At 37.9% G+C, this 25,435-nt stretch overlaps 2 protein-coding genes across 2 annotated transcripts in view; both read right to left on the bottom strand.

Annotated features, from left to right (window-relative positions):
* The window catches only part of REDIC1 (regulator of DNA class I crossover intermediates 1), a gene marked incomplete at its 3' end in the record, with an annotated part of 63,373 nt that extends 40,800 nt beyond the window's left edge, over positions 1-22,573 (bottom strand). The window contains 6 exon segments of the mRNA XM_080704930.1: positions 7,124-7,239; positions 9,082-9,270; positions 11,486-11,534; positions 12,075-12,207; positions 21,568-21,706; positions 22,538-22,573. Of these exon segments, the coding sequence (XP_080561056.1) occupies positions 7,124-7,239; positions 9,082-9,270; positions 11,486-11,534; positions 12,075-12,207; positions 21,568-21,673 (593 nt within the window). The 5' untranslated portion in view covers positions 21,674-21,706; positions 22,538-22,573.
* Positions 4,500-4,982, bottom strand: LOC308270666 (prostaglandin E synthase 3-like; the record flags this gene model as incomplete). Its single annotated transcript, XM_080706694.1, has 1 exon — positions 4,500-4,982. The coding sequence occupies one exon, from the start codon at positions 4,980-4,982 to the stop codon at positions 4,500-4,502; it is 483 nt and encodes a 160-aa protein (XP_080562820.1).
* Positions 22,574-25,435: the final 2,862 nt, after the last annotated feature.

The following is a 25,435-nucleotide window of genomic DNA, read 5'->3' on the forward strand; positions in this document are numbered from 1 at the left end:
CTAGTTGGAGGGAATAGGCCTGTGGCATGCCCATGGTGACTGTATCTCATGCTTGACTCCCCTCTCTCTGCCTCTTGGCTGCCATGAGCTGAGCAGCTACACTCTGCCACACCCACCCTCTCCCATGGTGTTCTGCTTTGTCTTGGGCAAAACTGGGAAGCCAGCCAACCACGGACCATGGAATCGAACCATAAGCCAAATAAATCTTTCCTCCTTTTTATTTCTCAGGTATTTTGCCACAGTGACAAAAAACTAACACAACAGTATAAAATACTTAGAAATAAATTTAACAAAAGAAATATTAGGCTTATATACTGAAAATTACAATACATTTCTAGAGAAATTAAAGAAGATAGAAGAAAACACTGCAGGTTCATGGACTAGAAGAAACACTATTGTAAGATGGCAATTCTCCCCAAGTTGATAAAGAGAGTCTATACAATCTCTATCTGATAGGTTTGTTTCTTGTAGGTTTTTTCAAACTGAATAAGTTTATTCTAAAACCTATATGAAAGTTTAAAGGATTAATAAGAGCCAAAACATTTTTTTAAAAAGAACAAATGGAAGTTACAGTAATTAAAGCAGTGTGGCACTGACCTACAGAGATCCACAGGACAGAATTGAGATTCCAGGGAGGAAAAAACAGCTTATATTAATGGCTAAATTATTTTTGACAAAAGTATCAAGGCATATCAGTGAAGAAAAGATATTATTTTAAACTAATGCAAATGAGACCAAACCTGGCGTGGTGGTGCACGTTTGTAATCCCAGCATTCGGGAGGCTGAGATAGGAGGATCACAGTTCACAGACAGCCTCAGCTACTTAGTGAGGATCTTTGCAACTCAGTGAGACCCGGTTTCAAAATAAAGAATGAAAAATAGGGCTGGGGGTGTAGCTCAGAGGTAGAATGCCCCTGAGTTCCATCCCCAGTAAAATAAGAGAAAGAGGGGGGGGGGGGAACCTACCTCATACCACACATAAAAATTTTTATACTTAAAAAAGTAACAATAAAATGAAAGAATAAACATTTCACCAAAGATACTCAAATGACTTATAGACAGATGAAAAGATATAATATCACTGGTAGTTAAGAAAAAGTTTTAGTAAGAACTCTCAAACCTTGTTGATTATAATGTAAAAGTATAGAAATCACTTTGGAAAATAGTTTGGCAACTTCTTAAAGGATTAATATTTAACCACATAATCTAATCTATTCAACTTGTACCCAAGAGCAATGAAGCATACCCAAAGCTTTATACATGAACTTTCCTAGAAGCTTTGTTTGAAATAGTCAAAACTTGGAGTGGGGGTGGGGGGTGGGGTGGGGGGATGGGGGCAGGAGACAGCAAATGTTCATCAAAAGGAAAAATGAATAAATTATTCTAGGTCCATACAATGAAATACTACTGTGCAATAAAAAGGAATTAACTATTACACAAGCAACAAATAACAAAATAATTACAGTAGATCAAAAAGACCAAGTAAGAAAAATATATGTATAGACCCATGTAGTGGCACATGCTTGTAATCCTAGCATTTGGGAGGCTGAGACTGGAGGATTGCAGTTCGCAGACAGCCTCAGCTACTTAGTGAGGCCTTCTTTATTGTTTTCCTGGCGGGTCTGGGGATGGAACCCAGGGACATTCCACCTCTGAGCTACATCCCCTGCCCTACTTTTTATTCTTTTATTTTGAAACAGGGTCTCACTGAGTTGCAGAGGGCCTCACGAAGTAGCTGAGGCTGTCCGCAAACCAGGATCCTCCAGTCTCAGCCTCCCAAATACTGGGATTACAAGCGTGTGCCACCACGCCCGGCTTAGTGAGACCTTGTTTCAAAATAGAGAATAAAAAAAAATAGGACTGAGTGCCGGGCATGGTGGTGCAGACTGGTAATCCACGTGCTTGGGAGGCGGAGACCAGGGGATCATGCAGGTTCGAAGCCAGCCACGCTGGCTTAAGAGACCCTGTTTCCAAAAAAAAAAAAAGTATAAAAATAGGTCTGGAAGTATAGCCCGGAAGTAGAAGGGTTTCCAGGAACCCCAGTACCACCAAAAAAAAAAAAAAAAAAAAAAATAGGACTGGGGGTATAGCTAGGAGGTAGATGCCCCTGGGTTCCATCCCCAATACCACACAAAAATCCATATATGTATATACATATACATACATGTATATACATATGTGTGTATATATGCAAATATACATACATACATACATATACAAATATTATGATGTCACTTATGTAAAATTCCCAAAATATAGACTAATCTGTAGTGAAGAAAAACAGATCAGTAGCTGCCTTGAGACAGAAGGGATATTATGCATCTAGAGAAGAGATGAAAGATGCCCAAGAAACTACTGAGGATAATGAAAATGTTCATTAACTTTAATATATGTCAAGCTTTATTAAAGTACATATTTTAAGGAAGTTTGGCTTGTTGTATGTCAATTATACATTCATAAAATAATCCTTAAAATTATCTTAGAACAAAAAAGAAACAAAGAATTATAATTTTCTAGGCAAAAAACAGAGATAATTTAAAGTCAGATGGAACCTACAGAGATAAAAATATAAGGAGATAATTTCAAAGCCTATTAATATCCAAAATTGAAAAACACTTTGTTGATGAAGTGAATAAAGGGAATTGAAGAAAGAAAGGAATTAAGAATAACTTTTTTTCATTTTGGCCTTTGAAAGTGAATAGTGGTGGTGTTTAGTAAGATGGGAAAGACCCGAGTAAGAGAACAGAATAAAGGTTTCTCATTACATTATCAAGTGGGGTTGCAACTGGTTTTACATAAATTTTAAAACAATGAACCAGAATATACAAACATCTAGTAAATGAAAGTGGGATTTTGTTGAACTATGACAAATATAAAAAGAAAATAAGGGAGAAAAAATAATGATTCACAAAGATTACAAAAGGTACAAAATATTTTAAAAACCCAAATAAAAACTAGTATTTTAAAAACTAGATGTTCACATCAGAAAATAATTACATGGGGGATCCAAGAAGGTGAAATGTAAGCCCCCACAAAGAAGAACCAAAGTTACAAGAATGTAACTATGTTCTGAAGTGAGTAATGATGAAAGGACAAGAGAGTAGCTGCAGCCTGGGGAGACTCGGAGACCTGGGACAATAGCGTAGCATAGCAACAAAACACTCTCAGAGAGGCAAAGGTGAAAGAGTGCCCAGCAAATTCTTATCAATGCAGATGTTGGCAATCCAGCTGCTAGAAAATTTCACAGGTATGTGGCCTGTTTAGAAGAGTAAATTGAATGTGCACAGCAGTCTTACTTTAGAATAGAATCTCATGTTATCTTCCAGAGCAGGGTGCTCTAGTCAGGAGCCATCTTTTTTTTTTTTTTTTTAAGTCTTCCAACAGTTTATTAGAAAGATTGTAGACATTTAAAAAAAATCCCCACTGTCATAAAGATAAATTGAGATTTTTCAGCTGGGTATAAACTGAATCAAAAAAAGAAATAAAAAAATTCAATAGTGTATTAACATATTTTCACTCATTTGCCATACTGACAGTGCAAATACAAATCTGGCCTAAATGTACAGATTTTCAAGCAACAATGTACAGCTTTCTTCATCCTCCATGCTAAGAGATTTAAAAGTTTAAGGGCAAGCCGGGCGTGGTGGTGCATGCTTGTAATCCCAGCATTAGGGAGGCTGAGACCGGAGGATCGCAGTTTGCAGACAGCCTCAGCTACTTAGTGAGGCCCTCTGCAACTCAGTGAGACCCTGTTTCAAAATAAAGAATAAAAAAAAAAAAATAGGGCAGGGGGTGTAGCTCGGAGGTCAAATGCCCCTGGGTTCCATCCTCAGACCCGCAAAAAAAAAAAAAAAAAAAAAAAAAGCTTAAGGGCCAAACAATACCAAATGTATAGGCTTCAAAAACCATCTAAGTTAAGGGCATTCGCTAGTTTTAGCTAAGATACACCTGGAAAACTGACAAGTAAGTGATCACTTACATACAATAATATGAAGTAGATTTTTTGAAAAATAAACTATAGTGGAATAATCCTGAAGGGTATGCCAGAGGAATGGCAGGTAATCAGTCTAATCAGTCTAAGGTGTCAGACAATTTGTTTCAGCCACTTTGAGTCCATTTTTAAAGTCTAAAATTTAGTTATCTTTCCTAAGCTGAGAGCTTCCTATAAAGTCAGTAACTATGTTATGAAGAAAAGAAGACTTAGGTGAAATGTTTTTAGTTATCATAACTAATGTGTTATTGTCTAGGACCTCAACAGCTCCATAGAAGTCTGGGAAATGTTCATGCATAAGGATATTGCCTTATCTGACTTTAAATTGCCCCGTACAATGGTTATCAACCCTAAGTGAAGCCTTTAAAAAAAACAACAGGTTGAGAAATGGGTTAAAGGAGTCAAATACAGCATCTGCCTTTAGAGCTATCAACTCAGGAATTCTCTGAATTATTAAATCTTGCAGAGGTTATTTTCTGTCATAAAATCCAGGTGAGGACAATATTCTTTACTCCAGATCTGGCATTTTTTCATCCTCACTGTCTTGTGAATCATCATCTGCTCCATCTACTTCTGGCAAATCTACATCCTCATCACCACCCATGTTGTTCATCATCTCAGAAAAACGATCAAAATTAGACATGTCTTCATCGGAATCATCTTCCCAGTCTTTCCAATTATTGAAGTCCATACTAAGCCAATTAAGCTTTGCCCGTTCTTTTGTTAACCTAGGCCAAGACTGGCCAGATTTTCCTTTTACTAAAAAACATAAAATTGATCTGTCCGTTCTTTTATGCTTGGAGTCATTTGGATCAATGCAATGAAAAAGATCAATTTCATTTAAATGTTTAAAATTATCACTTCCGCCAAGACAACTGAAAGTAAGTTTGGATTTTTCAAAATTTACATTAACATCTTTACTGTCTTCAACACAAAATTCAATGAAGACATAGTCCCTTCGATAGCACCACTTTGCAGAAGCAGGCTGCATGGTGAATGGGGCAGGGGACAGATGAGTAGTGGACAGGCCTAGCTGGCAGTGGAGGCAGGAGGCAGGGGAGCCGACTCCTCTCCAATGGCGGCTCCGCCGTTCTCTCCCCAGGTGACGGAGGCGGCGGGCGCGACCTGGATCCCCAGATTCAGGAGCCATCTTAAGTGAGCTCTTGTCTGAGTTTGGACCTCTCTAGAGGTTAAAAACTGCTGCACAATCTGATCTCCGGGGCTCTATAGACATAGCACTCCAGTGGCTTGGAAGAAAGCGGCCTTGTAAATCCAACTTGGCATACCACGGTGAGAGTGAACTAAGCCTACTAGGTGCCCTGCACCATAGGGGCTGGGTGGAAAACATGGAGGGGAACAGGAAGCAGGCACTGCCCTTGAGGACTAGAAAATGGAGGCACTTGTGCTCTGAAACAAGGGCATGGCCAGCAACACATGAGCTGCGCCAGGGGCAGAAATGAAGGTAGTTGCCCATGGTTTTCACTATCCTTCTCCTCCAAGCTGTACTCAGGCACCTGTTACATGGATTCCCCCTGCTGCTCTGCCCACTGGGGCATGGTAAGAGTGCCTTGAGTAACCAGTGGCTTCAACTTAAACCACACTCCCACTCCTGCACCCACTAGAACTGAAGGAGTTGGTGGGAAGGGAGAGGAATGTAGCAGGAACCAGTAGCAGTCCCACTTCTTGGCATGTACTGTCCCCCACAGAAAGGGCAACTACTACCACCTCACATACACATACCCACCACCAATCTATCCCACACCTTGTCTGATCACACACTGCTGTCAGCATTGGTTATGAGCACCACAGACGAGCTGCTGTGATTCCTGCCATGACCACTCCTAGTACAACATCTTGGTCTGCATCACAGTGAAGGCTGCCCATGTCAGAGGCCCCTGTGAGTAGCAGCATTATCATCAACAGTGTGTGAAGAAAGCACCACTGCCCAATAGGGGCCACCAGTAGGGGAAAGGCCATATGGTGAGTTACCACACTCACTGCTGTCTGTACCACACCTGCCTGAAAGGCAAGAGTAGTCTCCCACTTGCATGGCCTGCAAAACAGCGGGTCTCTTGACTCTACCATGGTAAGCTTGTGCCAAAGTGATTACCACAGCCAAAGAAGCTAAAGGAAACTACACTATGCTGCCCAGCTAGAAAAAATACCAACACTGTATAACAAACTGACATCCCAAGACAAATCTCAAGAGAAAGACTCTTACTAAGAAGGCCACTCCATAAAAGTATAGAGATATCTAATCTGCCAAGTATGAAAATATCAATATAGGTCCACAAGAGATGAAATGACTGACAGAAAAATGTAAAAGATTATAGAATACTTCAGAGAGATCCAAGAGAATATAAAGTTAAATAAAATTAGGAAGGCAATGCAGGATTTGAATGAGTAATTTAGTAAAGAGTGATTTTGAAAAAGAAAAAAATTTTACAAAAGAATAGCTCAAGTCAAATAAAAAATATAGTTGAAAACCTCAAAAGAACAGACTAAACCAAGCAGAAGAAAGAATATATGAACTGAAGGCATATCCTTTGAAATATCCTGGGAGGGAAGGAAAGAATGAAACAGGAAGAGAGAAGACTCTAAGATTTCATTAAACAAACATCTACAATAGCAAAGGTAAAGAAAAAGAAGTTCATGATCTAGAAACCCTGTTCATAAAATAATACTAGAAAACCTGTCTGTGGAAACTTATAGATACCAATGTACAGGAAGATTATAGAATCCCCAAATAGGGCCAGGAAAGATCATCACCACAGCATATTAAAGTCAAACTGCCAAGAGCATAAAACAAAAACTTATGAAATTTGCAAAAGTGCTAAACTGCATTTTGTTATATGTCCATTAAATTAAAAAATTTCTCAGCAGAGCCCCTATAGGCTGGGAGAAAGTGGAATGAACCATATCAATATTACACAATTAATACATATTAATAAAAAACCTAAAAGAATATTTCAATCTTACTTAATGACACATTTTATTTATAGTGATTTTTCTACACATTTAACTTAGGTCTGTTTATATTCCTAACTAAAAATTTCTGTGTAATTAAGATCAAAATGATAACAGAGTACAGAATGCCACATCACTTTTATTTTCTTCAGTATCTTTGCTTACCTAGTTAATCCTTCAAATAATGTTCCAGAGTATGCTGTTTTATATGATGAGCTGAAATCATCTTGACTTTTATTGATTTTGGAAATCAAAGATTTAGAGGAGTTAACATTACTGAGCTAAAAAAAGGAAGAAAAATTTAAAAATAGTAAACATACATACAATTTAAATTATTTGCAAAAATAAATGTCATGTAAGTAAACTACATCTATATTAAAAATGTATTTTTAGTCTAAGAGAAAGTTTGTATTTATAGAAAATATTTTTCTAACAAATCAATAGTATTCAAATGGCTGCTAAACTAACAGAGTTTCACTATAACATTTTTTTTCTTTTTTTGGGTGGTACTGGGGTTCCTGGAAACTCTTCTATCTCTGGGCTAAAAATAGGTACTGGCTACCCCAGTACCTATTTTTATACTTTCTTATTTGAAAAGAGGGTCTCTTAAGCCAGCGTGCCTGGCTTCGAACCTGTGTGATCCTCCTGTCTCCGCCTCCCAAGCGTGGGGATTACAAGCATGTGCCACCACTCCCGGCTTTCACTATAACATTTTTACTGTTAAAAAAAATAAAGCTTGAAAAAAAAAAAAAACCACCTAGGGTCACCAAAATCTTGAGGAACTTAAATTTCTCTGACAGAAAATAACAATTTGCTCCAAAGAAATGGCTATATTGATCTTAGTTCTTCCACTTACTGAGTAATTTTAGATTGCTGAATATCAGTATCATTCTCATTACAAAATGAGGATAGAGTATGAAGACTGTTAACTGGAAGAAAATTCATTTCTTAACATGGAAGGTACTATACAAATGTAACTTATTATGTTAACCTAGTAAAAATCTATCCAGTAGTAATAATTTATGTCAGTAGTATATTTCATTTAAAACTCATGAAAAATAAAAATGAGAAGTACAAAAACAACAAAGAAATAGAAGAAAAGAGTAGAGTTTGAGTTGGTCATGGTGGTAAGTATCTATATAATCCCAGCACTCAGGAAGGAGTGTGAGGCAGGAGGATCACCCTGGGAAACAACACTATCTCTCAAAATTTAAAAAAAAAAAAAGGAGGAACATTAAATGTCTTTAGAAAGAGCATAAGACCAAAGTCAGAGGCAGCTGATACTAAAGTCTCAGCTAATTAATATATCTTAGTCTCAGAAAGACAGTGATAGCAGTACAGAGACAAAGTCAATACTGAAGTGAAAAATGGATATGCAACAAATCAAAAGGAAAGAAGGGTAAGGGGAGAATTCAATGGAAAAGTACTTCCCTAGCAAACATGATTTCCTGGACTAGAGTGCAAGAACATATAGAGTTTTCATCTTCAAATGATAAAAAGAATTTTAAAAATCACACCTCATACTTGAAGAGACTGTTATGACATCACTGAGATTGTATATTGTTATTCATAGAACACTTTCCATATCATGTATATTGAGTCACAATGACCAATTAGTCATTCACAGTGATTATTTACACCAAATACTATAAAATAACTGAACTACAGTCAACTTTACTACCAACAATTTTCTAAAAAGAATCACAACTTCCAGAGGACTTGGGGATTTTGTTTGTTTGTTGGTACTGGGGATTGAACATAGAGGCATTCTACCTTTGAGCTGTACCCCCAGCCTTATTTTTTTATTTGAAACAAGGTCTCATCAAGTTGCTGAGGCTAGAGGCGAACCTGTGATCTTCCTGTCTCAGCCTCCAAGTACTGGGATTACAAATGTGTGACATGGGCCCAGCTACTTCTAGGGTTTTTGAAGAACACTTCAGTTTTGGATGCATAATCTTCCACAGTACAGAGAATTAACATTTTGATTTAAGAGGAATCATTATTCTTAATTTATCTCCTAATTTGGTTATATCTATACTAATTTGCAACCTATATTTACCAAATCTATAAAAATAGATTTAAAAAGTTTAACTAAATGTTGAGAACTAGTAATTCAGAGATACCTGTTCATTTTGTTTTTTCTCATACACAACTTTCTGGGAACTAGATATCATTCTTTGAATAAAATTTTGTTTGGGAATATATTTGTTAGAAAATACATCTGCTGAAAAAGATGATGGAGTTAAGCTGCAGTTTTCTATTTTGATGGACTGAGGTTCAAACACGGTAGATGAGTCCATGACTTGTGATGACTATAGGAAAGAAGATAAAATCATTCTAAAAATATATTCATTTTAAAATCATTCATTCTAAAAATCATTCTAAAATCATTCATTCTAAAGTCCTTCTAATACATTGTTGATAGGATTGCAAATTAGTGCAACCACTTTGGAAAACAGTATGGAGAATATTCAGAAGAATGGGAACAAACTTACTGTATGATCCAGCAATATCACTTCTTGGTACCTACCCAAAGAATGGAAAACCAAACTACCAAATGCATGCATATCTATGTTCATAGCTGCACAATTCACAATTGCCAAACTATGAAACCAGCCAAGATGTCCATCAATAGATAAATGGATTATAAAAGTATGGGATTTGTACACAATGAAATTTACTCAGCCATAAAGAAGAATAAAATTATAACATTTACAGGGAAATGGATAGAACTGGAGAACATTATGCTAAGTGAGATTAGTCAGTTACACAAAGTAAGAAATTAGATCCTCTCCCTAATATGTGGAAGCTAGGGAGAAAAAGGGTCATAGGAGGAACTCTAGATGAAGGAGGAGAAACCATAGATGAGCAAATAAGGAGGTCTAACTGGGAGTGTTGGGAGAAGGGAAGAGGAAAATTCCCTAATGTACATGATGTACATTCACAAACATATAAAAGTCAATCACTAAGCCAAACATAAGAAAGGGAGAGGGGAGGGAAGGGGAAAATTGAGGAAGTGCTAAATGAGTGATGTGGGCAATATATGCCTCTACCATCTTGTACCCCATTAAGATGTATGACTACAATGCACTGATTTAAAAAATTTAAAAAACACAGGTCCCACTTCTAGGAGGGTCTGGGGACCTGACACCATAGGGAAAGTGAGCCTTGCTGGGACAGTTGCCACTCCCATTGACTCTCCCTTATCTTTCCTTAAATATAACCATTATCTTGACTGTCAACACCATAAGTTTCTCTAGTTTGTGAACTGTATATAAATGGAACTCCTTGAACTATATTCTTACAAATTATTCATTCAACTAAATGTATTTGTGAAATAAATGTATGTGAATGCATGTATTAATAGTTCCTCGCTGGCTTAAGAGACCCTGTTTCCAAAATTAAAGAAAAAAATATATATATATACATATATGATGGGTCTGGGAGTGTAGCCTGGAGGTAGAAGGGCTTCCAGGAATCCCAGTACCACCAAAAAAAATTTCATTCTTATTACTGTAGAATTTTCCACTGAATGAATAAATTATAGTTTATTAATTCATGATAATATTGAGGGTATTTGAGAAGTTTCCAGTTGAGGCCATTATGAATGGTGCTGCTAAGAATGTTCTTATGTACTTATGTTGATATAAATACCTATACACTTCTCTTTAATATATGCTTAGAGTACACAAAAAATAAAAAAATAAAATAATTCTAAAAATAAAGCTAAAGAATTCAAAATAATAAAACTAAAATACAGTCGTAAGGAAAGGCAAGCCATCACTCACTGACAGGACTTACTGAAAGAGGAAGATTAACTTAGGGAAGATGTTATCTAGGCTTCCATGGTCTCTCCACTCATGCCCCCTCCACCCTCATGCTCCATTCCAACAAGCCATCCTGTAGTGACAGGAAATCTGAGTTTTTTTAAACCACAATTCAGGTGACAAGATTGCCAAAGGTTATTTGAATATCACTGTCATTATCTTTCTCAACTAGTTTAATTCTGACAATTCAAAGAAGAGAAAGAAGAAATAATAACATGGCATTGGTCATTATTAAAATTTCAGACTTCAATCGAAACTGGTGCATTTCCTATTTGACTAAATTTACTAAAAATTATTTGTTATACTTTAAAAAATTATCTTGGGATCAACTGAGGATCAAATATCACAGATTGCTATAATATAATCTTGCCAATGTGGAAGAGATAACTGCTCAATAATCATGTGAACCTAAAGGAAGAATCCCTAAGTGAACTATCATTCCCAACTGTGCAGCAACATGCAGAATCAAACATTATGCACACATAGGCCCAGTCACATTATAAGTGTTCCCAAGGTATTCTCATAAGCAACTGATAAAATATCCTTAAAGTATGGGATTCCTTCACTAAAAAGCTTTTAAAAGAATCATTTAAAGACTGCAAAAATGTTTTAAAACAAAAAAATTCCCCAATATCCCCAAATTTGGATTATTCAGTGACATACCACATTGTTAAAATTTAAAATTTCTTTTAAATCTCACCTGAACTTCACCAAGTTCTTTCTTCCTATGTAATTTTTGATAGTGTGTCCTAGTGAAAAGAAAATTCAAACATATCAAAGTCAATCTCTAAGCCAAACATGAGAAAAAGCAAAGGGGAAGGGGTTAGAACTGGGGAAGGATTAAATGAGTAATGTATGCATGTATGCCTCTACCATCTTGTACCCCATAAAATGCATCTTGTACCCCATACAATGCACCAATATTATATATATAAGTATATATAAATAAAATTTTAAGGTTAAAATATAAAATAGCAATAAAAATGACTTCTTATATACTTAAAACGTAGTGTTGTACACAAGCACACAAAAACATATAGCACTCTATGCAAATCATTCCAGGGTCATAACAATACTAAGTTTTATAAAAATTACACTAACACTAGAAATAGACATTTTCATAAGGAAAATCAAAGTATATGTACAAAACACTTAAGCCACTTAATAAAGATCCTAATAGTGTCATTAGACCAAAAGAACCCTAAAGGTTGAAGGTCAATTTTTCAGTTAATAAAAGTGTTGATAATAATCAGTTTGAACAATCAATAAAAATTTCTGGTAAAACTTACTTGTTTTCTGTATCAACAAGGCAAAGTTTAGAAGGTATACATTGGGGTGACACTGGAAATTCTAATTCATGGTGTCGTAGAGGCATTTTTATGTCTCTGTTCATATTCACATGGATTGGTTTTTTAATAGTTTCTATAATAAAAATATGTTAAATTATAATTTTAAAGTAACAATAATAAAATGTTTTAAAAGCAAGATTTCATTTCTCATGTTTATTAAAGAAATGTGCATCTAAGAAATTTTTACAAAAACACTTATATTCTATATATGCCAGAAGACATTACAATACTAACAACTTTCACAGATAATTTTAAAAACATCCTTTTTATCTGGATGTGATGTTGGATGCTTGTGATCCCAGTATTTGGGAAGCTGAGACAGGAAGGTCACAGGTTCAAGGCTAGCCTCATCAACTTAGTGAGACCTTCAGCAACTTAGTGAGACCCTGTTTCAAGATTTTTAAAAAATTTAAAAAGGGTAGGGGGTATAACTGGGAGGTAGGATGCCCCTGGGTTCAATCCCCAGTTAAAAAATTCTTTTTTCAAAAAAAAATCAGAAAACCAACTTTATCTTGTATACACTCAGGAAAGTGGCCTTACTAATTCATCTCTACTTTTTTCTTTACCAAGGCCTTTCTGATCCCCAAACTCTATAATGTATTCTCATAGGACCACATATTTTCTCTATTTTACTTTATTAATTTTTCTCCTCTACTATATTTTAGGCTGTACAAAAAAAGAAGCTTTGTTTCTCTCTATAGAAGATAAACTACTTTATCTGTTAAATATTTTACAACTACTCTTCTTTTTTGAAGAAATGCTTTATTTTTTCCAGTAAGCTTTGTATCAGGGCCACATCTAGCAAGAGTGTATTTCATACTTTGACTTTCCACTGTCTTAAATAGGCACATCTTTCTCTCCTATGCTTCCAAAGAACTCATTTCACTTTCACCCTCTTGAATTTGATGACCAGCCAAAGAGTTAAAAGTCAACCACTGAAATCTTGATTGAAATTAAGATTCCTAATGACTGTCAATCTGCGATATACCAGACTTTTTGCTAATTGTTACTTTTGCCAAACTGTTTTATAGTGCATCTGTTATTTAGGAAGCTCCATCCTCATTTTACAGATGAGGAGTTAGGCTGTAATATCTGGATCAAGCCTTAGGCTGCTGTATAGCAACCTCAGTCTCTCCATATTAAAGTATTTCTGCTCCTGTTCTGAGGCTCCGTGATGATGGCTGTGTGGAAGAAGACTAAGCATCTGGATATGTTGGCTGGAAACCATCTTCTCTCATCAGTATTACTGCAACAATACATTCTGCTGCAGGGAGCAGGTACAAAAAGACAGATCACAAGAAAATAGATCCACTAGTCTCACTGACCCCAGAGGCTTGGGTGGCTGCTTTAAGATGCAGAACTAACACCAAGAAATAACTCTGAGGCCCCAGGGAGCACCAAGGATCCCTTACCATGGCTCCCCAGTGCCAGTGAGTCTCAGTAGTGGGCAAATGCATGTACCAGGAAGGTATTTTTCTTCCCATAAATGATGTCTCCTAGCTTCATTTGCTAGACATTTCCACTTAAACCTGAAGGAGGACAGCTAAAATCCAAAGAGAGATATGGGAGCAGTCTGCTGATAAGCAGCATGTTAGGCCAGCATGCTGAGGCAGCTGGGGCTTTGCAGAGCAGAACCAACTGAGCATTACAATCCATCTCCTCCTTGGCTGTGAGCCCTCTATAAGACTTCCAGGAAGGAAGCTTCACAGAGGAAGGAAAGGAAAGAGGGAGAGGAGCCAGGATGATTCCCACAGTGGGCCAGAGCCCAGCCTGGGATGGGGGAGGGAGGAGTCTGAAGGTAGGCTGCTGTGAGGGGCAGGGAAGGCCAAGTGTTTGAGGACCAAAGTGCTAGTTATGAGAATTTCTTAATGGCCATGAGGTCTGTAGAAGGCAAGTGAGCAGTGCCTGGTGCCAGCTAAGCTTGCTCACGGAAACGTGACTGGCTTCAACAACAACAACAACAACCCTGAGAAATACTTTTTATGGTCACCCCCAATACATGGTTCTAATGGTATCTTTCTATCTTCCTACAAAGTTCTCTCTCTCTCTCTAGACAAATTTAGAGGTTTAAAGATGGCTACTTAACCAAAACTGAACCAAAAATAGAATCCTATCCCTTAGGTTTTAAATGAAAATGTTCCACTGCTGGGGCCTGGTACCAGTAGCACAAATAAATGTCTTTCCAGTGGGATTTAAAAATATGGAACTAGAGCCAGGCGTGGTGGCGCACGCTTGTAATCCCCGCGCTCGGGAGGCAGAGACAGGAGGATCACGCAGGTTCGAAGCCAGCCGCGCGCGCTGGCTTAGGAGACCCTGTTTCCAAATAAAAATGTAAAAATAAGTCTGGGAGTGTAGCCCGGAGGTAGAAGGGCTTCCAGGAACCCCAGTACACCAAAAAGAAAAAGAAAAAAAAATGAAACTAGAGAAACTACTCTCAACCTTTCTCTGGTGGAAAAACTAAAAAAGGTATGAAATATTAGTTTCTTAAGACCGGGTTTTGACCCTTAGTGATGAAGAAAATCTGAAAGAGTGAAGAATGAAGATTTCTTTCATTTTTAATACAATTTAATTGTTGCAGTGGAACCGTGTATCATAATGAGATTAAAAGTGATACACTGATCATGTGGTATATTTTTCTCCCCATCTCACCCCACACCACATATTATACACCATACATTTTAGTGAGTTTGGCAGTGATACCTTCAAAATAAACATATGTCAACTGTTCCCATCCCTATTTCATTTTCCCCTTCCAGGCCCTCCTCTAATCTCCTTCCGCTGTTCTCTCTCATTTCCTCATTTACCTAAAGTCCCCTTTTCTTTTGTTCTTGTGTTTGTGGGTTTTTTTGTTTTTGCTTTTGTTTTTGTTTTTGTTTTTTTGAGATTCTGGGGATGGAACCCAGGGGCATTCCACGTCTGAGCTATACCCCCAGCCCTATTTTTTAGTCTTTTTTTATTTTTGAAACAGAGTCTCACTGAGTTATAAAGCACCTGGCTAAGTAGTTGAGGCTGCAAACCTCAATCCTCCAGTCTCTACCTCCAGAATGCTGGGATTACAAGCATGTAGCCACCATGCCTGGCTTGTTTCCCATTTTCTAACTTCCTCATAAGAGAGAGAACATACCACTTTTAACTTTCTGAGACTGACTGATCTCAATACAATATTCTCTAGTTCCATCTGTTTTCCTACAAATGGCATAATTTTGCTCTTTTTTAAATAATTTTTTATTGGTGCATTGTAGTCATACATCTCAATGGGAAAAAAACTTGTGGAGATATACATGCACATATCACCCAGTTAGCCCCCACCCAATCTTTAACCCCTGCCCTCCCCTTCCCACCTACCCATGCTTGGCTTCCTGGTTGACTTTAATATGTTTAAGTACAGCATGTGCTTTAAAGAGTTTCCCTTATCCTCCCTCTCATCCCCTCATACATTTCTCTTCTATCGGGCCCCTTCTTCATCTAGAGTTCCTCCTGTTACCCATTTCTCCCTAATATTTTGCACATTAAGAAAAGCATCTGATTTCTTATTTTTTGTGACATTTTACTATAAATGCCATAATTTTGTTCTCCCTTATGCTGAGCAAAATTTCATTGTGTACATATCTCATAGTTTTGAAATCCACTCATCCGTTGAAGGACATCTTGGCTGATTCCACAGTTTGGCAATGATGGACTGTGCAGCTATGTACATGGTTGTTCATGCATTAGTTTGGTATTTTGGTTTTCATTCTTTTTGGTAGATACCCAGAGGTGGAATTGCTGGATCATATGGTAAGTTTGTTTTCCTCCTTCTGAGGATCTTCTATACTGTTCTCCAAAGTGGTTGCACCAACTTGCAATCCTACCAACAATGTATTAGAGCTCCTATTTCTCCACACTTACTCCCACTTACATAAAATCTGAAAGGCAGAAGGTGAGTAACCTTGACAGGATAATCCACTCACAGCCAATTTTTTTTTTTTTAAATAGAGGTCACTTGGGTCTAAAAATCTGCTGAGAGTTTAGGTGAGGCAGCAGCAGCTTCTATTGCTTCCTGGCCACACAGTTGAAGAAACCCGCTGGTTCTTTGCTGTGAAGCAGGCCCCAGTTCCAGGCCTGCCATGTAACAGGCTCCAGGTCCAGCCTCACTGCCTCCAGATCCATCCTCGCTGCGCAGCAGGCTCTGGGGCCCACACCACCGTGCAGCAGACTCCTGGCCTAGCCCAATGGCTCCAGACCCAGCCTCGCCCTGCAGTAGGTTCCGGGCCCGGCCTCTCTGCCTCCAGACCTGGCCTCACCTTGCAGAAGGCTCCGGACCTGGCCTGCTGGCTCCAGACCTGGCCTCACAACCCGGCAGTCTCTGGTTACTGTCACTGTGTGCAAGATGTTTACAGAGGTTCATTTGCAGAAGCTGAGAGCCCAATTCCCTAGCAGCAATGGATTTTATCTCCCCACTGAAAGTGGAGGCTCACAGTCTCACCATGGAGAGCAGGATCTGCTGCTCCAAGCACACCCTGGCCCCCAGCACTGTGCAGAGGGGCACAGAGGCCATAAGCTGAGGTCCCCCAGAACCTCTGGCGTAGCAAATCATCCCAGAAATATGGGCGGGGCTCCCTCTGACTTGCCCTGAATATTTTTCTCACATAGTATGTTGTCCAGAATTCCTGCACATGTGTGGCAAGAGCAGCCTACTTTGGGGGAGATATTTTCAAAAATTCAAGGTAGATTGGATTGGATCTGTCTGCCTCTCCCGAATACTAGCTGCTGCCATTACCGCCATTTTGGTCCATCTCCACAAAACTTTTTCTTACATAGTATGTTGTTCAGAGTTCCTGAACATGTGGGGCAGGAACAGTCTACTTTTGGAGAGATTTCTTTAAAAATTCAAGGTGGATTTGGTTGGATCTGTCTGCCTTTCCTGAATACTGGCCACCACTGCTGCCTTCTTGGTCTCTCCTAAAGAATGTTGTTGTTAAGTATTCCTGTGCATGTGTGGCAGGAGCAGTCTGCTTTTTGATCTCTTCTGCAATATCCCTCCAAAAATCACTTTTCTTGCAGTAGCAGGCACCACGCTGCAGTCTTGCCTCTAATTCCGCCATTTTCCACACTCTCTCCTATATTTCATAACTGGAAGTCATAACTGGAAATGTTTCTGTGTGTTGTCTCAATCAGCAATTAAATCAAGATCTGTTGCTCAGTGTTTCTCAGGGGGATGCATATCTTATTCGGCTGCTACTAACCATCACCGCTGCGATCATGGTCACCGCTGTAGCTGCAGCCGCCACCATCTTCCTCCCTCTTCAATATTTTTTGATTAAAGAAAATAGTACATGTCTTTTGCAGGAGTTGGGAACCTAAGTACTTAGTAGCAATGTGTTTTATCTCCCCTCAAAGAGCGGAGGCCCACAGCTTCACCAAGGAGAGCAGGCTCTGCTGCTCCCAGCACACCCAGCCCCAGCGCTGTGCAGCAAAGCATGGCAGCCAGGAGCGCCCTTGGCTTCCGGGACGCATGGCACCAGCCAACCCGACTATGCAGGACTCCATCTGACCTGCCCCAAACATTTTTCTTACACAGTGTTTTGTCCAGAGTTCCTGAGCATGAGGGGCAAGTGCAGTCTACTTTCGGGGAGATTTCCTCAAAAGTACAGGGTGGATTAGAATGAATTTACCTGCTTCTCCCTGATGCTGGCCATTGCCATCACTGCCAACTTAGCCCTCCTCCCCAGAATTTTTCTTTCATACTATGTTGTCTAGAATTCCTAAGCATGTGGGGCAGGAGCAGGGGCAGGAGCAGTCTTTTTATTGGGAAGATTTCTCCAACAGCTCAAGGAGGGTTAGGTTGGTTTTATCTACCTCTCCCAAATACCAACCACCACTGCCACCACCGTCTCGCCATCTTGGTCCATCTCTTCTTTCTTATATTTTAGTTAGGAAGCCATTGCTATAAATGTCACTATATATTGTACCAATCAGATATTAATTAAACCAAAGTCTGATGTCTGGGGTTTCTCAGAGGAATACCTGTCCTTTTTGGCCGCTGCCAGCTATTGTTGCTGTGGCCATGGTCAACAATGCAACCATGGCCGCCACCATCTTCTGGGAAATCCCCCAAGATTTTTTTTTTTTTTTTTGGTGGTACTGAGGGTGGTACCCAGAGGCTTTCTACCTCTGAGCTATATTCCCAGACCTATTTTATATTTTATTTGGAAACAAGGTCTCACTAAGTTGCTGAGAGCCTCATTAAATAGCCGAGGTTGGCTTCAAACCTGTGCGATCCTCCTGTCTCAGCCTCCTAAGTGCAGGGACTACAAGCATGCACCACCACACCTGGCAGCAATGAAGATTTTGAAGGCTATCTAGTGGGGGAAAAAATCTTAGCGGTATTCAAGCCCCTGATTCAGGTAGTCTCTGCCACCCACTGCATTACTACCCTTCTTTTTAGTTGAGTAAATATAATTATTTTTGGAATTTCTGTCATTAGTAGACATAAATACTAACAGTTTACTTTCACTGTGCATAGTGGTCCACACCTATAATCCCTGGGAGACTAAGACAGGAGGATCACAACCAGCCTCAGCTACTTAGTGAGGCCCTCTACAATTTAGTGAGATCTTGTTTCAAAAAAAAAAAAAAAATAGGGCGAGAATGTATGTTAAAGGTATAGCATTGCTGGGTTCAATCTCCAGTACCAAAAACATAAAAATAATGCTGGAAATGCAGAAATAGAATGACTCTAGGCTCAATCCTCAGTAAAAAAAAAAAAAAAAAAAAAGTTCTACTTTTTATTTTATCCCCAGCACCTACACATGTTGAATGAAGAAAAGAATGAGAGAAAGTGATGGGGTTCAGGTCACATTACCCTATGTGGCACTTTAGTATTTGAAAAACTGCAGAAGCAGGAAGGTCACATTCAGCTCCCCCATTCTCTCCAAAGGTGGTCACAGATCTTAGGATTTTTGTGAACTTTCCTTAAAGTAGGTAATAAAATCTTCCTTCAAAAGCTGCCCTCCTGCCGGGCGTGGTGGCACACGCTTGTAATCCCCACGCTTGGGAGGCAGGGAGAGAAGGATTGCGCAGGTTCGAAGCCAGCCACGCTGGCTTAAGAGACCCTATTTCCAAATAAAAGTATAAAATAGGTCTGGGAGTGTAGCCCGGAAGTACAAGGGCTTCCAGGAACCCCAGTACCACCAAAAATAAATAAATAAATAAATAAATAAATAAATAAATAAATAAAGCTGCCATCCTGATTCCTAGGGAATGAGAAGGATACTAAGAACAGGGGACAGGATAGAAGAAGGATAGATGAATATGATCAATGCACAGTGTATGCATGTTTGGAAATACCACAATGAATCTCACTAATTTATACAATGAATAAAAAGAGGTGTCCTCCTTATACTTGAGAGAAAGGAACGTCCTCTTTTAGTTATTTTTCATTTTCTTATGGTGCTAGGAATCAAACCCAAGGCCTCTCTATATGCTAGGCAAGCATTACCACTAAGCCACATCCCCAGACAGAAAATCTTTATCTCTAAAGACATAGGATCACAAAGAACTTGAACAACAGGCCTTGAAAAGTCTCCCCTGGGTAATTACCATTAGATTATCATTTTAACTCAATCACACTGCTCCACAGCTACCCACTTCTTCATCAAACCTAGCTTTAAAAATGTACAGTTTGGCATTTCTCTGGGTCTTCATTTCCTTATGAAGGCCTTCATGTCACATAAAGCTTGTGAAATAAATTTATATGCTTTTCTCTTGCTAATCTGTTTTTTTTACTACTACTACTGGGGCCCCAGCTGTGAGCCTAGTGATGGGTGAAGAAAACATATATTTCCTCCCCTAAAAAAGAGAGTAAAATTATTTCATATTATAAATATTTACAATAAGAAGTTTTAGTCCCAAAGTCCATAAATAGTATATTTGCTCTTTCTAAACTATAACTGAATGTACTTGTATAAATTGTCATTTATGAAGAGATAGATAAAAATGGTAGAGAAAGGAAATGAAGAGATACTAATATTCAGATTAATTTTAATCACTCCTTGATAAACCCACAAGCATTTTATCCCTTACCTACAACCCTAGCACTTTTTATTTTTTATTTTGAAACAGGATCTTGCTAAGTTGCTGAGGATTTCATTAAGTTGCTGAGGCTGGCCTCAAACCTGCAATCCTTCTGTCTCAGCCTCCCAAGTAATGGGATTTCAGGTATGTGCCACCACAGTCAGCTGTCTTATTTTTAAGACTTCATTGTTGGAACTTCTGATAAAACTCAGATATAAGTTCCCTCAAGGGAAAAATAGTCTGAGTAAATATTTTGTCTACTTGAATAATCAAAGTGTAAGATGAAGTAGACTGTTTTTTGGGTTTTTTTGTGTGGTACTGGGGATGGAACCCAGGGGCATTCTACCTCTGCGCTACACCCCCAGCCCTATTTTTTTATTCTTTATTTTGAAACAAGGTCTCACTAAGTTGCAAAGAGCCTCAACAAAGTAGCTGAGGCTGTCTGCAAATGTCTGTGAACCATGATCCTCCAGTCTCAGCCTCCCAAACTCTTGGATTACAAGCATGGGCCACTACATCTGGCTTAGACTTTGTTTTGACAGGAGACTTCAGTTAGCATTCTCCCTGCTGACTAAAGTATTACAAACACCTGATATGCACAGCTTCAAGGAAGGAAGATTTATTTGGTCATGGATCTGAAGATTTTGGTCCAAATATATAGCCCATATTATGCCAGCTGTCAAGCAAGAGCCAGGCTAGAGGTCTTCAGGGCATCATGGCAGCAAGCAGACAGAGCAAAAGAATGGCCAGAGCCATAGGCTACAGCAGGGTAGAGCCAGGGCATAGGGGCCCTGGTGATGATCCCAAGGGCCCAGCTCCAAACATAGTTGACTCCATAGCATAGCATGAGGCCTGGGAAACATTCTGAATTCAAACTGTAACAACCACTATGTTTAACATCCAGGGATATGTAAGAAACAATTCAAGCTATAAGAAAAAAAACCAGTCATCAAGGGGAAAATACCTTTTAAACTATTGTAAAATCTTTATAATTATTAAATCTTTATAACTACTATAAAATCTTTTAAATTTTCAAAAACTTCTCTAAATAGTAAAAATCAGTAAACATTTTATTCTTTGCTCTTGAGCTAAATTTTGGTAACTATCTGAAAGAATGTAATAACTGTGACAACTGCATACTAATACATTAAATTATACCTAATAAATTAATCTTATAACACATATACAATCTAAAAATAAATACTAGTGGATAAAACAACAGGATATTTTAAGCAAATATTAACTGAGTTTCTAATTTAAGAGAGCAACTAAGTTTTAAAGTTAACACATTCTTTAATTTCTAATATTTAAAATTAAAAAGTTAAATGTTATTATGATTATATTAAACTCAAAATAAAGTACTACTGGAAGGACTTACCAGGTATTTTCTTCTTGCAAGATATCTGATTTACCACATACAAGTTAAGAAGGTCTAAACTGACAGTAGAATTTTTCACAGGTGACAAAACTCCTAGTAATTTCATTTTTGATTTTAATCTATTCCTTTCAAAGTATTCCTAAAATAATTAAATATAAAAAATAAATGTACTATCCAGGTGGTTTTAGTCAAAATCATAAATAATTTTTTTGTGTGTGTAGTACTGGGAGTGCAATCCAGGGGCTTTTCTACCTCGGGGCTATACTTGTAGACCTATCTTATACTTTATTTGGAAACAGGGTCTCACTAAGTTGCTGAGAGCCTCACTCAGTAGCTGAGGCTGGCTTCAAACCTGTGTGATCCTCCTGTCTCAGCCTCCCAAGCGCTGGGATTACAAGTGTGTACCACCACGCCCGGCTATAAATAATTTTTAAAACACTAATGTTAGCCTGGTATGGTAGCACACATTTGTAATACCAATATTTGGGAGGCTGAGACTGGAGGATTGCAGGTTTGGGGCGAACCTTCACAACTTTAGTGAGATCCTGTCTCAAAATAAAAACAAAAAAACAAAAACTAAAATAGGGCTGGGGTGTTCCTCAGAGGTCAAATGCCCCTGGGTTCAATCCTCAGTAACTACACACACACACACCAAAACAAAAATTGAAAAAAAAACCCACTAATGCTATTACATCATTGACTTAATTATTTGACACTACCTTCATATATTTACAATTAAAATTAACTATGAATATTTGTTGTTTGCCTATAAATTTCACAGTATTTTATAAAGTTTCTATTGTCAAGCATAACCTTTAAAATGAAACTTTAAAAGCATTCCCAAATATCAAAAGAGTAGAAATGATCTATATGTAGATCTTCTAGTTTCATTTATATGAATTTATCAATGGTGGGAAAATATAAATCATTATTTGCTTAAGGATAACACAAATAAAATATTATTCTTTACCTTTTGCTTTCTTCTTTCCTGTTTGATCAGAACCCTGGTCCTAAAAGAAAAGCAGGACAAGACATAGTGATTAAAGAAATGGCCTCTAAGATGACTGCCATTTTAGTTGAACTGAAGAGTTGAAATGAAAATCTAAAAATGTAATGATCATTGTATTATTTTCTGGAAAAAAATGTTCTTAAGTATTTACAGAATATATTTCTCAAATTCTTCTTAGGAAATCCAAGAAATAATAAAAGATTGTGCTCTATACATACAATGAATAATTTAGCACAAAATAAATCTTAATTATAAAACTAAGAAAAGCAAAGAGAAATTAATGCAGTGGATAGGATCTATGACTATAACATTTTCATCTGGTAGTAATATTCCTGGTCAACACTTCTATTTTCTTTGACCTTTTTTATATTTCAGCATTCTACTGAAATCAAGAAAGTAAAAATCTACTTAAGATCTAAAGAAATGTTAAGCACATTGCCAGAGCAACTTCAGTTACCTTAATATATCACCTATGTGTACTTGAAATTTCATACCTCTGTCTTAATCAGTTCAAGTGCTGTAACAAAATACCATTCACAGCCAGGGGTGGTGGTACACGCTTATAATCCTAGCATTTGGGAGGCTGAGACAGGAGGATTGTGGTTTGTGGACAGCCTCAGCTACTTAGTGAGGCCCTATGAAATTCAGTGAGACCCTGTTTCAAAATAAAGAATTAAAAAAAATAGTGCTACAGGTGTAGCTCAGTGGTGGAATGCCCCTGGGTTCTATCCCCAGTACTGGAAAAGAAAAAAAAAAGATTGGCTAGCTTAGAAATTATACCACAGAGTATGCCACTTTGTCATGCTAAATACAAAACCCTTCTTCCCCAAAGTTGGCCATAAAATCTATGAACAATACTTTGACTTCTCTCTGCTTTTCCTTATAAGAACTGGCTACAAATAAATGCTCTGAGCTGGAGACAGTATTTGTGAAGCTGAAACAGGAGAATTACAGGTTCATGGCGGGCTCAGCAACTTAGTGAGACTCTATTTCAAAATGTTATATAGCTTTGAGAATATTCTTGGGTTCAATGTACAATATTAAAAAAAAATCTGATATCCCTTTTTGATAGGTCTTAATACCCTCATTCCAGAAGGGGTCATACCTATACCAAAGAGAAAAAAATGCCACACAGAGAGGCCAAGAAGCATCCAAGAAGAAAGGCTTTGCTGTGTTCTCCCTTCAGTCTATTACCATTAGGCCATACTCTTTTTGTCCAATCACATTTTTATACGAATGTCCGTTTTTCATCAGATCTAAGCATAAAAATGGATAGTTCTGCCTAGGCCTTTGGGTTTGCATTTCTGCAGATTCCTTAGTCACATAATACTTTGACTACATAAATGTTATGCTTTTCTCTTGTTAAGGTCTTTTGTTATAGGGATGTATCAAATATGACCTTTATGGTAAGAAAAGGTTTCTTATCTTTTTGCCCATATACTAACAAACAAACTTATTCCTCACAGTCTTGGAGGCTGTGGAATCCAAGAGCAGTGTGCCAGCAGATTCAGTATGTGTTGAGGGCTCATTGTCTGGTTTGTAGATGTGTTCATATCTTCACATGGCAAAAGGTGTGAGCTAGCTCTTTACAAGGGCAATCCAAGTTATAAAAGGCTCCATTCTCATAATCCAATCACTTCCCAAAGGCTCCATACCTCCTAGTAATTTAGGTTGGGGGTTAGTATTTTAACATATGAATGGAAGGTGAAATATTCATAAAACAGTACTTTCTTTAAAAAAAAAAAATTGGTCCTGCTAAGTAAGATCAGCTAATCTAAAAAAAAAAAAAAATGTATGTGTTCTCTTATATTTAGCTATTTAGAAATGGAAAATAAAATTTCCATGTTACTAGAGCTCAGCAGAATTAGGAGTAAGTCAATATCTTCATATATTCTTCATGTATGTATAAATCAAATGGTTTTCTTCCAGATTAATTTTTCATTATCTAGAACATTCTTATTGTTCTCACCAAATTCTAGGTACTACATAATGTGCCTAAGAAAAATTAATTAGGAGGCCAGTACCTATATCAGCCAGTAATAGCTAGAGCACAGTGAAAGTCAAAAAGGATTCTGACCTATACATCAAAAGTCAACTCATGCTGGGTGTGGTGGTGCATGCTTGTAATCCTCCCTCTTGGGAGGCAGGAGGATCGCGCAGGTTCAAAGCCAGCCTTGCTGGCTTAAGAGATCCTGTTTCCAAATACAAAAACAAAAACATAAAATAGGTCTGGGAGTGTAGCTCAGAGGTAGAAGGGTTTCCAGGAACCCCAGTACCATAAAAAAGTCAACTCATTAAGAGAAATTTTTAGATTATTATTAATGCTATGTCTGTTATTAGAAGTATCATGAGTACACAATCTAAATGCTTTAATAAATAGTCACTCTCAATTAATTATTGGTGCTAAAGAAGACTACATCAGTCAAATATTATTAGTTATATCTGGGTCTGGTGGGATACACCTTTAATCCAAGTACTTGGAAGCCTGAAGGAGAAGGATAACAGGTCCAAAGCCAGCCTCAGCAATAGGGCTGGGAGTGTGGCTTGAAGATAGAATGCCCCTGGATTCAATCATCAGTGTCACTAATGGGGAAAAAAATCTTAGAAACAATGAAAATAATATTTGGCTGGCAAACAGAAAACAAATTTGTGGTACATGCTTGTAATCTCAGCATTTGGGAAGCTGAAACAGGAAGGTTGTAGTTCAAGCACAGACTCAGCTACTTAGGCCCTTTGCAACTCAGCGAGACCCTGTTTCGAAATAAAGAATAAAAAATAGGGCTGGGAGTGTAGCTCAGAGATACAATGCCCCTGGGATCCATCCCCAGAACTGCAAAAAAAAAAAAAAAAAATTGGGAC

This window comes from Muscardinus avellanarius (assembly GCF_963383645.1).
Source record: "Muscardinus avellanarius genome assembly, chromosome: 11".
In the NCBI taxonomy this organism is placed as follows: Eukaryota; Metazoa; Chordata; class Mammalia; order Rodentia; family Gliridae; genus Muscardinus; species Muscardinus avellanarius.